The sequence below is a fragment of the Panthera pardus genome, unplaced genomic scaffold, assembly GCF_024362965.1.
Source record: "Panthera pardus isolate Hobbes unplaced genomic scaffold, ASM2436296v1 HiC_scaffold_25, whole genome shotgun sequence".
NCBI lineage: Eukaryota > Metazoa > Chordata > Mammalia > Carnivora > Felidae > Panthera > Panthera pardus.
The window spans coordinates 75,813,672-75,832,519 of NW_026526821.1; the positions used below are offsets into that span (position 1 = coordinate 75,813,672).

Sequence of the window (18,848 nt, forward strand, 5' to 3'; positions counted from 1 at the left end):
ATGCTGTGAGCATGCAGAGCCCACTTGGGATTCTCTCTCTCTGCCTCTCCCCATCCCTTCCCACCCCGAAAAAACAGACATTAAAAAGAGAGCTAATGCAGTTGATTTGGAAGGATTTCAGTGAGCTATTAATGAAAAAAAGTATGATGTAGAGAAGTGCATACAGTAACATCACATTTTTGTAAAACAAGGACAAAAATTCCTCTATGTCTGTGTTCATGTGTGTATACATAGATCAATAAAGAATAGGGGCTGGTGTGGATCTGTCAAGGGAAGACAAGAAGGGGTGGAGGTGCCAAACAGAAAGGAAGTACATTTTTTAAAAAAGTCATATTTGTATGTGTATGGAGAAAGTAATTATGATTTATAAGCTCAAGAAGCAAATATAAATAAAAATTTCTGTCCAAACAAATAATTTGTTCAAGGTCACACAGTGAGAAGGTGATGGAGTCAAAATGAATCAAACTCAGGACTCTTTAATTTAGAAAGAGTATTCTCTTTTCATGGTCTAAGAGTGAGTATGAATGTTTCAGCACAACATTCTCTTCTACTAGAAAACTAACTGCAAAGTAAATAGTGACTAGTATTTTTCTGTAAAAGAACAGCAAAATTATTAACGTACACTCACCTTTAATGGTTTAGGTTGCAGTATTCTTCGTTGTTAGGTTGAGGGTATTTTTCCTTGTTTCAAATTCATAAATAGGCATTTTCAAGCATTGCTATCTTAAGATCTCTTTTTGACGTCTCCTTCTTATAGTTACAGATTTATGGTAATGGAAAGACTAGGAATAGATTTACAGAAGATCTCAGACCAGAATGGTACTTTTAAAAAGTCAACTGTCCTGCAGCTAGGTATCCGAATGGTAAGAAGGAATGACTTATTTCACATGCCTCATTTTCAGATTATTTACTTGTTACAATACACAAATCGTTGCCCTTTGTGGAATTATCAGAGAATGAAGGATTATTGCCCTAGAAATGTCAGTTATTTAGAGTAGAGGCTATTTTGGTGAAATTGATAACAGTGGGCTCTGTAAGTGACAGAATGTGCTGTGTTTGGCACTACAAACTCAATTAGGCATTGGTTCTACAGTCTGATTTTTTTTCCCCTCACAGCTTTGTTTTACATATCAGAACAAGCTTGCATTGCTATAAGAATAACCTCTCTTTTGTCAGTTGTATTTATAACAATGCAAACTATGGCAAAATATATTATTTTCCATACTAAACATGTGACAGTATGGGGCGCTGTGCAGTTTTTATTATGAGTTTGGGATGGTGGCAGTAATTAGTATGGCAATGAATAATATATACTTTGCCAAATAAGAAGCAATGAAATCTTAATAGCACCCATGCACACATTTTGTTTATATCACATATTTGTCTTATCTTGTTTGTGTTGGGTTTGCCCAAGCTCCATTTTATTTTTTCCATTTTAAATAGAATGAAACTAGTCATGCCAGGTTGGGATGTGGCAAATAGAACTCGCTAATTTTCCCGTTCATCCATTCATCCGTTTAGCCAGCCAGCAAATGTTTATTGAGCACTGGGTGAAGGTAATATGCAAGGCTCAAGGGCTTTAAAGATGAAGCTCAGGTTTTTTTCCTATTACTGTCCAGAGGGAGAATGCCTTTCTCTGAGCTCATGGACACGGTGTTTTGTTCTGGGGTCTCCAAAACTTGATTTATAATCATTGCTTGGGTGAGGAATTCCTGAGTGGGCTTCATGATTATTGTACAGCGTATCTCGGATTTTTTCCTCCTTGTACAGTGTGATTTGGCCACCAGGCTGTTGGGAACATAGGCATCGGCATTGTTGAATCTCGGTCCCCTTTCATCAGAAGTTTAATTAAAACACTTGATATTTGAGGATCATGTTGTTCAACTTTTTTTCCAGGATAAGTGACCAGTTCATGTGATATTTGAGAATAGGCAAACACATAATTGTATAATATGTCACTTTGTTATTGTTAATGAGAAAAAATACATGTTATTCTATATTCAAAATGTTCAAGTTGATCATGAGTTTGAAATAGACATTAGTATAACCTTATATATTTCTTTTCATAGTTGGATGTTCTGGAATATATACATGAAAATGAATATGTTCATGGTGATATAAAAGCAGCAAATCTACTATTAGGTTATAGAGATCCAGATCGGGTAAGTACAGTATTAAGCTTTTGCTTTCAGTAAGGATCCTCAGAGTATTATACTGAGACATTCAAAAATCAAACTCCTAACCCAGGAGAGTTTATAAATGAGGATTAACATGATGAATGTTGTGATTTATCTTACCTTGCTTATCTCATTTAATGCACTAAACTGATAAGTAATTAGGATGAGGACACTGAGACTCAGAGGGGTTAATTTGTTAATGGACATATAGTAAAATGGCTGAAATTTGACCTTCAGAGTGAATATAAAGAACTATCAAAATTCAGTGGGAGAAGGGATGGATTTGTGCAGAGAAAAAAAAAAATAAAATTCATATTAGCTCCCCTTTCACTGTATAAACACTTAAGTCTTAAACAGAGCAGCGTTTCCAGTGGAACTTTCTCTAATGATGGAAATATTCTATATGATACTGTCCAGTATGGTAGCCATGAGCCACGTGTGGCTATCCAGCACCTGAAACATGGGTAGTGTACCATCAAATGCTGATGAGGATGGAGAGTGTCAGGAACTCCCATTCATTGCTGCTGGAAATGCAAAATGATATGGCCACTGTGGCAGACAGTTTGGCGTTTTCTTTAAAAGCTGAACATATTCGTAACATATGATCTGCAATTACACTGCTTGGTATTTACCCAAAGGAGTTGAAAACTTATATCCACACAAAAACCTACACACACATGTTTATAGCAGCTTTATTCATAGTTGCCAAAACTTGAAGCAATGAAGATGTCCTTTAATAGGTAAATGGATAAATAAACTGTGGTATATCCAAATAAGGCAATATTACTCAATGTTAAAAGAAGTGAGCAGTCAAGACATGAAAAGAAATGGAGGAACCTTAAATGCATTTTGCTAAGTGAAAATCTATATAATTCCAACTTTACAAGGTTTTGGACAAGGAGAAACTATGGAGACACTAAAAAGATCAGTGATTGCTAGGGCTTAGAGGGAAGGGAGTGATGAATAGGCAGAGCACAGAAGATTTTTAGGGAAGTGAAACTGTTCTGTAAGATACTACAATGGTGGGTATATGTTGCTACACATTTGTCAAAACTCATAGAATGTTCAACACCAAAAGTGAGCCCTATTGCAAACTATAGACTTTTGGTTATAATGATGTGTTGCTGTGTAAGGAATGTAAGTTCATCCATTGTAACAGATACAATACTCTGGTATGGGATGGAGACTGTCTGGGGGGAGAGGCAGTGGGTATATGAGAACTCACTGTACTTTCCACTCAGTTTTACCTGAATTGCTCTAAATTTGCCAAAATTGAATATAAATTAACTGCTTTTAAAAAAAGAATCTCTAGAAAATGTGGCTAGTGTGACTGAGGAACTGAATTTTAAATTTAACTTAATTATTAACTAATTTTTTATTTTACCTTGCTTTCTCTCCCCCACCCCCAGCTTTCTTGAGGTAGGATTGTCACAAAAATGCATATGTTTAGGTTGTACAACATGATTTTTTAAAGGTGTACAAAGTGATGATGTATATGTTGTGAAGTGATTGCCATCATCAATTTAATTAATGCATTCGTTTCATATAGCTACTTTTTTGTTTGCTTTTGTGGTAAGACCACTTAAGATCTACTCTTGGCAAATTTGAAGTACATAGCATTATTAACTGTTGTCTCCATGCTGTATGTTAGAGCCCTAGAACTTATTCATCTTTTTTGACCAACACCTCCCTATTTCCTCCACACACCCCCCACCACCACCCCCAGCCCTTGGCAACCACTTTTCTACTTGCTGGTTCAGTAAGTTTTACTGTTTTACATGCCACGTATAAGTGAGATAATACAGTCTTTCTGTGTCTGACTTAATGTCCTCCAGGTTCATCCATGGTGTCACAAATGGCATATTTCCTTTTATGGCTGAATAATTCTGTTGCATGTGTATACCACATTTTCTTCATTCATCCATCCATCCATCAGTGAACACTAAGGTTATTTACATATTTTGGCTGTTGTGAAAAATGCTGCAGTAACACGAGAGTGCACATATCTCCTTAAGATAATGATTTATTTTCCTTTTGGTATATACCCAGAAGTTGGATTGCTGGATCATATGATAGTTGCATTCAGAGGAACTGCTTGACTTTTTTGCATAAAGACTATACAGTACACAAGGGTTCCCTTTTCTTCACACCTTCCCCACTGGTTATCACTGGTTATCACTGGATAACACTGGTTATCTCTTGTCTTTTTCATAATAGCCATCTTAACAGGTATTGAGTGATGTCTCATTGTGGTTTTGGTGTTCATTTCCCTGATGATAATATTGGGCACCTTTTCTTATACCTGTTGGGCATGTGTATGCCTTCTTTGGAAAAATGTCTGTGCAGGTCCTTTGTATATTTTTCAGTTGGCTTATTTTCTTGCTAGTGAGTTGTATGAGTTCTTGTATATTTTGGATATTAACCCTTTATCATATCTATGGTTTGCAAATATTTTCTCCAGTTTGGTAGTTTCCCTTTTTATTTTGTTGGTGACTTCCTTTGCTGTGTGGAATCTTTTTGGTTTGAGGTAGTTCTACTTGTTTATTTTTGTCTTCATTGCCTATGCTTTTGGTGTCAGTTGAAAGAATCATTGCCGTGACCCATGTTCATGGATCGCAAGAACTAATATTGTTAAAATGTCCATACTACCCAACACAATCTACAGATTCACTGCAATCCCTATCAAAGTTCCAATGGCATTTTTCATAGAAACAGAAAAGAGAATCCTAAGGTTCGTATGGGACCACAAAAGACCGTGAATAGCCAAAGCAATCTTGAGAACAAAGTTGGAAGCATCATACTTCCTGATTTCAAATATATGACAATGTTATAGTATAAAAACAGTATACTATTGGCATAAAAACAGTGGACCAAAACAGAGAGCTCAGAAATAAACTCACACAGATACAATGAACTAGTCTTTGACAAGGGTACCAGTAATATACAATGGGGAAGGGATAGTCTCTTTAATAAATAATGGTGGGCAACTGGACAGCTACACGCAAAAGAATGAAACTGGACTCTTACCTTATACCACACATAAAAATTAACTCAGAATGGATTAAAGACTTAAATGTAAGGCCTGAAACCATAAAACCAGAAGAAAACACAGGAAAATAACTTAAATTAATTTAAATTTCAATAACTACGTGTGGCTGGTAGCCACTGAATCAGACAAAAGAGATTTAAGATTTTTTAAATTGACTCTATAAAAAATTTAAAAAGTCATAGTTGAATATTTACCTGAACTCTGAGGAGGAGGAAAAATATTTTTAAATAATGGTACTAAAGAACAAATCCTAGAAAATATTGAGAGATTTCCAACTTTAAGATGTCTACGTTTAAAAAGTTGAAAAAATGAAAGAAATGACAAAATGGAAAGTAGAATTATGACAGATATTTGAGGAGATGTATCAAACTCAAAAAAATTAATAAGAAAAACACTAAATATTTTCTTAAAACAATGACTAAAAGGAATTAACAGAACAGAGAAGAAATACAGCTGTCAGAAATGGATAAACAATAGTTCACCATCACTAAAAAGAAGAGAGATGCAGTGGTAACATTTTCAAAGAACGTATCAGATTGGAAAAGCCTGAAATAATAATCTGATGATATCGAGCTGATGAAGTGCAGGCACTTGTAGACCGCCAGTGGGAATGTAAATTAAATGGGAGTAGAAGAAGAAATTAAGTTAATGGAAGGGCAATTTGGCAATGTATATTAAAATCCTGTAAACGCCTGCATACTTTTTTAAGGTTAGGTTTTGTGAAGTATAATTTACAAACAGTAAAATTCACCCTTTTAACTGTACAGCTTGATGTGTTTTGACACATGTATATCATATAACCACCACTGCAATCATGATACAGAATGTTCCTATCATCCTCACACTTTCTGTCATTCCCCTGCTTAGTTCCCTTCTCTCACTCCCCTAACCCCTGGTGGTGATTTCTGCCCCCATAGTTTTTGCGTGTTTAAGGAATGTCATATAAAAATGGAATTATAGGATATATACCCTTGTGTCTGGCTTCCTTCACCGAGCATGACGTTTGGGAGATTTACCTGGGCTGTAGTTGTTAGTAGTTGATTCTTCTTTAATGATAGGTAGTATTCCATGGAAAACTACCACAAGGTATCTGTTTACCTGTTGGAGATTTGCGTCTTTTCCAGTTTGGGGGCAGTTATTAGTAAAGTTGCTATAAGCATTCACATTAAGTTATGTAGGTATATGTTTTAACAACTTCTGGGTAAATAACTAGGAGTGGGATTTCTGGATTATATGGAAGTATATGTTTAATTTAAAAGAAGCAGCCAAACTGTCTTCCAGAGTGGTTGTACCATTGTTACACATTCCCACCAGTGACGTGTAGTTCTCCACATCTTGCCACCACTTGGTTTCATTAGTTTTTAAAATTTTAGCCATTATGGTAAATGTGGTGTCATATCTAGTAGTCTTAATGTGCGTCAGTTATGTAATGACTGATGATACGGAGCGTCTTTCATGTATATATTTGCCACTCTTTTATCTTCTTTGGTGAATTATATGCTCCCATTTTTAAATCAGATTTGTCTTAAGAGAGCTTTATTTTTTAAGGATAGGAACATTTTGTCAGATACTTGTTTGCAGATGCTTTCGACATCTGTAGCTTATCTTTTCATTTTCTTATCAGTGTCTTTCAGAAAGCAGTTGTTTTTAATTATAATGAGGCCCAGTTTATGATTTTTTTTTCTTTTTATGATTTGTGCTACTTCTGTCCTAAGCTAGGATCATAAAATGTTTTCTCATAAGTTTTCTTCAAGGGGTTTTATACAACTCTTATATTTAGATTCCTGATCTGTTTCAAGTTTGTATTTGGTGCCAGGTAAGGATCAAGGCTCTTTTCTAGGGGGAGGGTGGATATACATATGGGACATGCATATGTATGTGTACATATGTACATATGTTGAAGTGAATCCCAGTGAATTGCTTTCAGCTCCTCTGTCAAAATTATTGATCATCTATGAATGGGTCTATTTCTGGATTCTCTGTTACAGTATCATACAGTCATTATCACAGTTCATGGTCTGGAAAGTAGGAGGAGTCTTCCAACTCTGTTCTTTTCTTCAAAATTATTTTGACTTTTCTGGCTACTTTGCAATTCCTTTTGTAATATTTTAGAATCAGTCAATTTTGGGACAGAATTGTCAATTTCTGTCCCAAAACCTGCAAGGATTTTGATTGAGATTGTGAGTTTTTATAGCTAGTACATTTCTTGCTTTTATAGCTAGTAATATTACTTGTTCAACTTTATCTGATATTAATATAACCACACCCCTTTCTTTTGATTAATGTTTACATTATATAGCTTCTCCCTTCTTTTAATCTAATCAATCTCTAATTTCTTCGAGACAGTATGTTCATTTTGAGGCTATTTTTTAAGCTTTGCTAAAATGAGTCTATAGTAGCCTTTACTTCTGTGGCTAGTTTATTCCTGGTTCTATGCTGTGAAGTTCTGTGATTTCTAATGGAATTCCGTGTGAGGACTTAACTCTGGTTGGTCAGAACTCAACTCCCAGCTCTTTGTGAACCCTGGGAGTTATTCTTCTCCCTACTCCTATTGGTCGTTGGCTCCACCTTTTATACTACAGGTAAGGAGATCCTTAGGCAGATTTTTCTGGAACTTCCTCCCCTCCTTTCCCTGCCCCTACCCCTACCCCTACCCCTACCCCTACCCCTACACCCACCCCTACACCCATGTAGCTCCCTCTTCTCTTATTCTAAACTCCTCTCTGCAATTTCAGGCTCTTTGGGAGCCTCGCTGGATTCAATGACTGTGTCGTCAGGATTGCTGTACTGCCGTTAGGATTTCCCTTCCTGTTCTTGAGTTTGGAATTGTCACCAGGCAGAAAGCTGGGGCATCTGTGGGACTCAACTCATCTTTTTTTCCCTCATTTTCTCAAGGATCTCAGTCATATGCTGCCTATTTAATATCCAAAACATTTGTATCTTTCATTTTATGCAGTTTCCCTCAGGCAGTGGCAGTGTAAATCCAGTCACTGTATTCCTTTTTTGCCAAAAGCAAAAAGGGCTAGTTTTATTTTTTTTATTATTTTTTTAATATGAAATTTGTTATCAAATTGGTTTCCATACAACACCCAGTGCTCATCCCAACAGGTGCCCTCCTCAATGCCCATCACTCCACCCCCCCCCTCCCTCCCACCCCCCCCCCCAACCCTCAGTTTATTCTCAGTTTTTAAGAGTCTCTTATTGGCTCTCTCCCTTTCTAACTTTTTTTTTTCCTTCCCCTCCCCCATGGTCTTCTGTTAAGTTTCTCAGGATCCACATAAGAGTGACAACATATGGTATCTGTCTTTCTCTGTATGACTTATTTCACTTAGCATAACATGCTCCAGTTCCATCCACATTGCTACAAAAGGCCATATTTCGTTCTTTCTCATTACCCAGTAGTATTCCATTGTGTATATAAACCACAATTTCTTATCCATTCATCAGTTGATGGACATTTAGGCTCTTTGCATAATTTGGCTATTGTTGAAAGTACTGCTATAAACACTGGAGTACAGGTGCCCCTATGCATCAGCACTCCTGTATCCCTTGGGTAAATTCCTAGCAGTGCTATTGCTGGGTCATAGGGTAGATCTATTTTTAATTTTTTGAGGAACCTCCACACTGTTTTCCAGAGTGGCTGCAACAGTTTGCATTCTCACCAACAATGCAAGAGGGTTCCCGTTTCTCCACATCTTCTCCAGCATCTATAGTCTCCTAATTTGTTCATTTTAGCCATTCTGACTGGCGTGAGGTGATACCTGAGTGTGGTTTTGATTTGTATTTCCCTGATGAGGAGTGACATTGAGCATCTTTTCATGTGCCTGTTGGCCATCTGGATGTCTTCTTTAGAGAAGTTCTATTCATGTTAATAGAAGTTCTTCTACTCATGTTTTCTGCCCATTTCTTCACTGGATTATTTGTTTTTTGGGTGTGGAATTTGGTGAGTTCTTTATAGATTTTGGATACTAGAAAAAGGGCTAGTTTTAAATAATTTGTGTGTGTGTACGTGAAATGTCTGCTCATGTCTTTTGCCTGTTTCTCTCTCTTTTTTTTTGTTTTTTTATTCCCTCTCTTTTGAAGAGTTCTTTAAATATATAAGCCCATCATCTATTACAGATTTTACAAATATGTTCTTTCAATTTGCCTTCTGTCCTTTGATTATATTTGTGATGTTTTATTGCCACATAGAAGGTGAAACTTTATTTTTAATGCGATCAAATTATTAATTTTTTATTTACTATGGGTATTCAAGCATGATTAAAAACCTTGCTCCACAGAGAGATTTTATATGAATTTAATTGTATATTTTCATTTTTTATATTTAAATCTCTTATTAATTTAGAGTTTATTCTTTTACATGGAAGAAGTGTTGACTCAGTGTTGTCATTTTCTAAATGATTATTTCTAGTTTTTCCAATGCTATTTTATTTAATTAATTAATTTATTTATTTATTTTGCTTCAGGGCACCTGGGTGGCTCAGATGGTTGAGTGTCTGACTTGATTTCGACTCAGGTCATGATCTCACGGTTCTTGAGTTTACGCCCCGCATTGGGTTCTGTGCTGGCAGTGTGGGTACTGCTTGGGATTCTCTCTTTCTCCCTCTCTCTCTGCCTCTCTCCTGCTTGCGCTCTCTCTTGCTCTCAAAACAAACTTGAAAAAAATTTTTTTTGCCTTCAGTGATATTAGATGCCACCTTTATCATAAACTTCCATATGTACTTGAGTTCATTTCTGTACTTTCTACTGAATCCTTCTGGTTTGTATAATTATGTTTAATTATAATACTAGTGCATTAATATCTGAGGCTTTATAACATAATTTAATATCTGATGAGGCTTTGTGACTTGTAGCTTTCTTTTTCAGTATTACTCTAGATATTTATAGTTTCTATATTATTTTGTTTAGCTTCATTTAAAAAATACATGTTGGCTGGGGTGCCTGAGTGTCTCAGTCGGTTAATGGTCTGACTTTGGCTCAGGTCATGATCTCGTGGTTTGTGAGTTCGAGCCCTGCGTCAGGTTCTGGGCTGACAGCTCGGAGCCGGGAACCTGCTTCAGATTCTCTTCAGAGTGCCTGCGGCTTGCACTCTGTCTCTTGCATTGTCTCAAAAATAAATAAACGTTAAAAAAAAATACATGTTGGCATTTTTATTGGCATTTTGTTAAATTTTTAAATTAACTTGGGGAAGACCTGACGTCTTTATGATGTATAGATGCTTTTCAACAGCAAGGAATGATTTTGTATTTCATCAGTATTACATTTATTATCTCTTGAGTATTTTTTTTTAATTTTTTTAATGTTTATTTATTTTTGAGAGAGAGAGAGAGAGAGACAGTGTGAGTGGGGGAGGCGCAGAGAAAGAGGGAGACACAGAATCTGAAGCAGGCTCCAGGCTCCAAGCTTCCAGCACAGAGCCTGATGTGGGGCTCACACTCACAAACTGCGAGATCATGACCTGAGCTGAAGTTGGAAGCTTAACCGACTGAGCCACCCAGGCGCCCCTCTTGAGTATTTTAATTTTTCCTCATATTAAGTTTTTTATATTTCTTGCTACCCTTATTCTTAAAGATTAAACCACTTTTGTTGGTATTGTCACTGCTATTTTACTCTACTATTTTATCTTCTAAGTGATTATTGTTTGTGTATATGTGCATTGTTGATTTCTTTTTTTTTTTAATTTTTGTTTTAACATTTATTTATTTTTGAGACAGAGAGAGACAGAGCATGAATGGGGGAGGGGCAGAGAGAGAGGGAGACACAGAATCCAAAGCAGGCTCCAGGCTCTGAGCCAACAGCCCAGAGCCCGACGCGGGGCTCGAACTCACAGACCGCGAGATCGTGACCTGAGCTGAAGTCGGACGCTCAACCGACTGAGCCACCCAGACGCCCCTGTTGATTTCTATATATTCACTTTATATCCTATTAATTTATTGACTTTGAGGTAGTTTTAGTAATGATTATCTAGGGTTTTCTTAGGAAGCATTTCAGACACAAGTAGATATAGTTGTCTTTCGGTTCTTGTATCTCTGATTTCTTTTGTCTAATTAATTGTATTGCTAGTATATCCAGTATGTAGTAAATAGTAGTGAAAATAGTGATTATCCTGTTTCTTCCTGATCTTAATGGAAATGCCTGAAGTTTACTCCATTAAATATGATGCTGGCTTTAGGACTAAGGTGTGCCTACGTATATGTATGTGAGTGTGTACATGTGTGTGTCCTTATAGTCATATCAAGGAAATCACCATCAATTCCTATGTTCTCGAGTGGATTTTTTCATTTTATGGGATGGGTATTGAATTTCATCAAAGATTTACTTAGTGTGTATGGAAATAATTACACATTTTTCTCAGATCAGTTAATATGGTGTGATATATCACTGTGCTTCTAATATTGAATCAACCTTACTTTCCAGGAATAAATCCCACTTTGTTATAGTACATTATTTACTTAATATGGTGTTGAGGTATGTTCACTAATATTTTATGTAGTATTTTCATATAGGTATTTGTAAGTGATGTTGATCTGTAATTTTCTATTTTTGTACTATTTTTTTTATCAGATTTAGGTATCAGCATTATACTTCATAAAAAGAATTTGTAAGTTTTACTTCATTTCCTATATTCTAGAACCATTTCTATTAAATTGGCACCAATTGGTTTTTGAATATGAAATCATCTGGTTCTGCTGTTTTTCTATGAGGCAGTTCCTTGTAATGTAGCTACCTCTTCCTATGGAACTGTTTAAGCTTTTTATCTCTACATGGGTCAATTGTGATAGTTATCCATTTTGTCTAGTTTTCCAAATGTATTTATTTATTTTTCCAAATGTATTTCTATGGTGTTACGCATTGTAGTTAGTCTCTTCTGAATTTTAAATTTATTCTACTTCAATGGTTGTTTCCCTCTGGTTATTTTTTATTATTTCTTTCTTCCTTTTTTCTGCCTTAATAAAGGTGTTTCTTTTTCAACTCACTTGGATTCTGATTTGATTACTGAGAAATATTTTCCTTTTTCTATCTCATTAATTTCTGATTTTGCCTTTATTATGTCATTTCTTATCATCTTTTTATTTCACCCTTTTCTTTTTTTACTTGGTCTTCAGTTTCAGATCTATTTCATTTATTTTCATTAAAAATTGTTTTATTTCTCTAAGTGTTTGAAGCCATGATTTTTCCTCTGGTCACAGCTTTATGTTGTACTCATCAATTTTAATATGTTTTTTATTATCTTTATCTTTTAGAAGATCTGTATTGCTTCTTCACCAAAAAGTTGTGCAGCACCAGGTTTTTAAATTTTCATGTAGAAGGACCTTTTTAAAACTTTTGTTAATAAATTCTAGACTTGTAACAAGATGATCAGGATATTGTTTACTCTGATAATTTTACTCTTTGGAATGCCCTGAAGCCTTTATTGGTGACTTAGAAGAAGGTCAGCTTTTGTCAGTATTCCACGTCTGTTTGAGAAAAAGGTAGTCTGTATTCTTATAGTGTATAGTTTAATATCTGTCCAAAAGTTCTATCTTATTGACTATATTATTTATGTCATCTATACCTTTACTTAGTTTTTGTTCACTTGATTTGTTTTGACCAAGAGTGGTATTTAAAAATCTTCTGTTATTAGTGTGTTTCTATGTGGCCTCAAGGGCCAGAATCAAGTTCTGTAGTTTTTATTTAATAAAGATCATTGCTGTGCTACTTGGTAAATATTCATTATCTATATTTGCTCTGTTTCATATGTGTTTTCTCTGATCTTATTCTTTAAGGTTTCTTTGGGTGGGAGGACTATTTATGAAAGCTCATATTTTTGTTGTAGTGATTGGCCTTGGTATCTATACCTTTTAAAGATGCTTTTGGCTCACTTTATCCATATTTAACCTTTTGTTGCTACTATGATAGTCTTTTATGGTAGTTTTACTTCACCTACTACTAATTCACTATTGTTTATTTTACTTTCCTCTTTCCCTCAATGTTGTTTTCTTGGTTTTTAGTCCTACTACTTTACCTTGTCAGAACATGGGTCACTTGTATATTCTTCATTTATCACCAGCCTTGTTTTGGTCTTAGATATAATTAAGTATATTAAATGCTCATCTCTCTGTCCTTTTACCAGAGTTACCTACTCATCTTTAGATTGGATGAAACTAATGCTTTAGTAACTTGATTGCTCAAGAAGTGCCCAAGGATACAAAATACCCTTGCGTGTGTTACACTTTTTCAATAACATTGATCCCTGAGGGATAGCTTGAATGGATTTAAAATATTTAGTTCACATGTTTTTCCTTGAATCTCTTGAAAATGCTAATCTGTTGTTGCCTTGTTTTGCATGTTGCTTTTAAGAATCTGCTGCTAGTTTAATTCTCTTACCAGTATATGTTATTTGTTCTTTTTCCCTTGCTACCTTTAGGATTTTTATTTCTTTACTAATAATGTCTAATGGTGTTACCAGGATATGTTTAGAGTAGATCATCTTGTATTGGTTTTCCCAGATGTCTGGTGGGCCCTTTTGATATATAGATTCTTTTATTTTCAGAAAGTTTTCTTGGATTATAGTTTTAAATATTAATTCACCCTTCATGTATATTTTGAGTTAAAATTATGGCGAAAAGAACTTTGAGCAATAAGCTGTTTAATGGAGAGAAAGAACTACTGGAAAAAGAGATTCAATAGCAGAGAGGGAAGACATTGTTGAATGATTTGGCAACAGAAAAAGCCAAAAATGTTGACATTTATACAACCTTTGTCAAAGCAGTAGAGTTGTAAGGATTGAGATAAACTTAGGAAATAGAGGTGTTGAGTAGAAACAGCCATTTTAGTTAAGATGGAAAGAAAGGGTCCTGATAAGGATGATAGTCAAAATAAAGTTCTGGGTAGTCCATTGGGGGCACACTTGATGTTCTGAGCTGTTTTCATTTTACTGTATTTTTTAAAAAAAAATCTCTTCAAATACTATTCAGACATGGATCAAACAGTGTTTTTCCTTAAAATCAGACAGGTAACCTCACTGAGAGTTGAATTAGCTCATTGTAGATTATTTTATTCTTCTTTTTCCCTATGTCTTCATTGCATATTGTCCATTTCTTCATAACTCATCTGATACTTTCCAAATTTGGTATTATGAAGACTCCCAAAGTGTACACCATTTACCTTCTTTCTTTTGTCATCTTTATCATTTTTTGTTGAAAATTATGTTATATTGTTTTTTTTTTTTTTATCTTTTTTTTGCATTTATTTATTTTTGAGAGACAGAGATAGAGCACAAGTTGGGGAGGGGCAGAGAGAGAAGGAGACACAGAATCTGAAGCAGGCTCCAGGCTCTGAGCTGTCAGCACAGAGCCCGACACGGGGCCTGAACTCAAGAACTGCGAGATCATGACCTGAGCCGAAGTTGGACTTTTAACCAACTGAGCCACCCAGCAGCCCCTGTTATATTCTTTAAATAACATTATGTTTCTAAATCTATACTTCCCTGATAGATAAGTAGGCAACATCCTCTTAGACTACTTAAGTTTCCTAACTTCTGTTTAGAAAGCTCACTGACTTTGAAGTATGATATGGCGTTGTACAACTGATTACTGGCAATGAGGCTTATGGGTGCCATTATGATATTTAGAGAATGAATGTGCCTTTCTTATTTCATTGCTTAAAATGGCATTACCAGAAATGACATCAAGTGGTGGTTTTGCCATGGAGTACCACCCACTTGGCTGTATCTGACAGTGTCATTAGTGAAAAAAGGTGAGGCACATTAGTTAAAATCAGGGTTTGTGCACATCTTTTTATATCTTTCTATTTCAGAGGTGCAGTTGCTGTCCCACCTGTAAAAGGCCACTTTGTTGATTAGAAGGACATCATTTTTTTAAAGTTTTTATTTCAACTCCAGTTAGTTCAAATGCAGTGCAATATTAGTTTCAGGTATAAACACTTAATATGCAATACACCGTGCTCATCATGACAAATGCCTTCCTCAATCCCCATCACCCTTATGACCCCCCCCCACCTCCCCTCTGGTAACCATCAGTTTGTTTTCTAGACTTAAGAGTCTGTTTCTTGTTTTCTCTCTCTATTTTTACCTTCGTTGATTTGTTTTGTGTCTTAAATTCCACATATGAGTGAAATCATATGGTATTTTTCTTTCTCTGACTGACTTAATTCACTTAGATAATATTCTCTAGCTCCATCCATGTCATTGTAAGTTGTAAAATTTCATTCTTTTTTATGGCTGAGTAATACTCCATTTGTGTGTGTGTGTGTGTGTGTGTGTGTGTGTGTGTATGTTGTATATATGTGTGTATCTTTAAAACATTTTTAATGTTTATTTATTTTTGAGAGAGAGAGAGAGAGAGAGAGAGAGGGAGGGAGGGGCAGAGAGCGAGGGAGACACAGAATCCAAAGCAGGCTCCAGGCTTTGAGCTGTCAGCACAGAGCCCCACGTGGGGCTCAGACCCACATGCAAGATCATGACCTGAGCCAAAGTCAGACACTTAACCAACTGAGCCATCCAGGCACTCTTTACCACGTCTTTATCCATTCATCAGTCAGTGGACACTTGCCTTGTTTCCATAATTTGACTATTGTAGATGCTGCTGCTATAAACATTGGGGTGCATGTATCCCATTGAATTGGCATATTTGTATTCTTTGGGTAAATACCTAGTAGTGCGATTCCTGGATCGTAGGGTAGTTCTATTTTTATCTTTTTGAGGAACTTTCATACTGTTTTCCAGAGTGGCTGCACCAGTTTGTATTCCCACCAATAGTGCAAAAGTATTCCCCTTTCTCTATATCCTTACCAACACCTGTTGTTTCTTGTGTTGTTGATTTTAGTCATTCTTGTGTTGTTGATTTTAGGTGTGAGGGGATATCTCACTGTCATTTTGATTTGCATTTCCGCATTTCCCTGATGATCAGTGATGTTGAGCATCTTTTAATGGAAGCACATCATTTTTTCATGCACCAACTTATAACCCTGCTTTTACATGAAGTCTTTCTTGATGATTCTGGTTTATACTGATTCCCAATTTCCTTTAGCTTCTAATGTTTTTTTTTAAACACATGAGCCCTCAAGTCTTAGTTGTTTCATATTGTCTTATGAACTATAATGGACTCCTTGAGACATGTAGATATGTATACTTCCCTTCTCTTGTATTTCTCACAGCATCTAGGTTAGTGTTGCTTTTGTAATTACCCCTCAGGAAATACTTTATTGACCTCTCAGGACGAAAGGATAGTCTTGATGCAATGCCTGTCATCTCTCTTAGTGCCCAGAGCGCCCTGACTCTTCAGGGCCTCCACCCCACCACACTCCATGTGTCTCTGTCCCAAAGCTGCCTGGTAAGTGAAAGAGAAAGGCCCTCACAGGTGGAGAAAACAGTTCTGCGTGTCAGCATCTGGAGTATGGCTTAGGAAACCTGTGATTTTTAAAAACACTTGCTTGACTACTGGGAGTTGTGTTGGACCGAAAGTCAGGAGATGAGGTTTCAGACTCAGCCCTAACATTGAGCAGGCTTGCAGCCTTCGGCAAATGATTTAACCTGTGAGGATGTTAGCTCTCCAATCTATAAAATGTAAGCCTTTGACTGAGTGATATTAAAATTTCCTTCTAGCTCTAAAATTCTGTGATTCTCTGAAAACATGTTTCCAAATGCTTAATGCTCATTGCAGAAGGTAATGTTTCTTACAATGTTTCCAAAGCGTCCACTTATTGTTGCATAGCTAAGGAAGTTAAAAAGCTCAAATTTAGAAAAACAAAACAAAACAAAACAAAAAAACCTTAATGATCTGGGAGCGGGAATTGTAGTACCTGACCTGTATCTGGTGGCAAAATGCTCACTTTCATCCATAGGGTAGGGTCATAAGCCTCATTAAAGTTGCTTGTTCGCTGTTTGCTAGAGGGAATTCTAACATAATCCATTTATCAGTTACAGTTTCTTGTAAGATGGAGTGCAAATGTGTGTTTGTAAGAATTTTTCATGGTATATGCACATAATATGGTACCATTTTTAGAGGCAGCATTTCCTTTGTTGAACATTTATAAAATTTAGTCCTGGTGATATACTTCTGTGTTTCATTATCTTTGGAGTGGTATTGTATGTCTTAGCTTGATGATACCATAATATTACCAGATGGTGCAGCTGGTAAGGCTACTTTAAAGTATTTTGGTATCACGTGGATAGGATTATACTGTAGATTAAATAACGTGGTGTTTATAGTCACTTGTAACGTGCAATAGCATGCACGTCATTTTCTTTCTTCCTAGTGAGGTTCTGCTCTACATTTTTAGTTGAGCAAAGGGACTTTGAAATTTATTCCTATGATTTTAGTTACTTGAACTTTTAAAATTTTATGAGTTTTATGTTAATGGAATTGTTTGTAAAATACACACTTTCACTGAATTTTTTTTGTCTCAACATAATTTGTCATCTGAATATGTTTTTAAGATTTAATACCGTGTGTGTATCTCTACTCATGGATTAGTTTTACAAACTTACTATTTGGAGATTTTTTCAGTATGATTTGTCAAATAAAAATAAAGTCAGTTCCAAATTTTATTTCAATCTAACATTCTTTAATGTTTAATGCTGCTATGTTTTACTACATTCTGATTAAATTACTTTAAAATCATTGAAGTAATCAAATGTATTTTAGCTCTGTTATCTGATACTGAATAGTGTTCCTATTATCAAAATTTATTCTTAACATGTGTATATTAAGATGTCTGATTTTAAATCAGATTAGATCCATATAAAAAGAAATAATTCATACTCAAAATACTATGCAAATGACAGTAATATGAATATATACTACTGGAGTGTTATTGAAAGGTGGTGATGAATGGAAAATATTGAAGAAAACAGCATAATAATTATAATTTAGAAGCCATGGTCTCCATATTTAAAATTAATATTTTGTGAAGCTTATTTCCCAGTGCTGGGACTCTGAGACAAGTGAGAACCTGTTAAGTAGATAATTGTGCCTTTAGGAGGATACAGTTTTTTTAACCTTTTGTTTTGAAAAATTTGAAACATACTGAATAATAGAGAACTCCAGATACCCATCACTTTGATTTAAAAATTAACATTCTGAAATTTTATTTTATCTATTTTTTGGCTGAAAGGTTTTAAAGCAATTACAGATACCATGTCATCTTATCTCTAAATACTTATGTATGCATTTTCAAAAAACGAGGACAATTCACTGTATTATCACCATGCTATTACTTAACAAAATTAACATCATTCCTTCATGTCAGGTATGATTTTATACGTTCTATTTTCTTTCTCCTTTCTCCTAAAATTCATTAGAAAATGGGAATATAAGCAATTTTTATTCTAATTGTACTTAAACACTTTTTTCCTTTTTACAAAATTACTTATTGTAGTAGACTTCTGTGCTCTAATTTTCCTTTCTATAAATTGAGTGATGTAGATCATGAGATCTCTTGGACCCCTTTTAGCTCTCATAGCCTCTTACTTCCTGGACAGGACTGGTTGTAAGCTACAAATCTCACTTAGGAAACTACTGGTACAGAACCACGTGAGCGTATTTCTCTCAGTTAAATGTCCATCAGGAGAGCAAGTTTCTAGTCTTGTATACAAGAAAACAGAGATTATGTTTTATTCA

The 18,848-nt window shown here is 35.4% G+C and overlaps 1 protein-coding gene across 6 annotated transcripts in view; it reads left to right on the forward strand.

Annotated features, from left to right (window-relative positions):
* VRK2 (VRK serine/threonine kinase 2) overlaps nucleotides 1-18,848 on the forward strand; it is a 103,800-nt gene that overhangs the window by 32,618 nt on the left and 52,334 nt on the right. For 5 of the 6 annotated variants that reach the window (XM_019427402.2, XM_019427326.2, XM_019427650.1 and 2 more), the window contains 3 exons: nucleotides 758-863; nucleotides 2,070-2,162; nucleotides 18,343-18,477. In XM_019427402.2, coding sequence (XP_019282947.1) covers nucleotides 758-863; nucleotides 2,070-2,162; nucleotides 18,343-18,477 — 334 coding nt within the window. The remainder of the gene's footprint in view (nucleotides 1-757; nucleotides 864-2,069; nucleotides 2,163-18,342; nucleotides 18,478-18,848) is intronic. The other variant, XM_019427737.2, reaches the window with a different exon arrangement.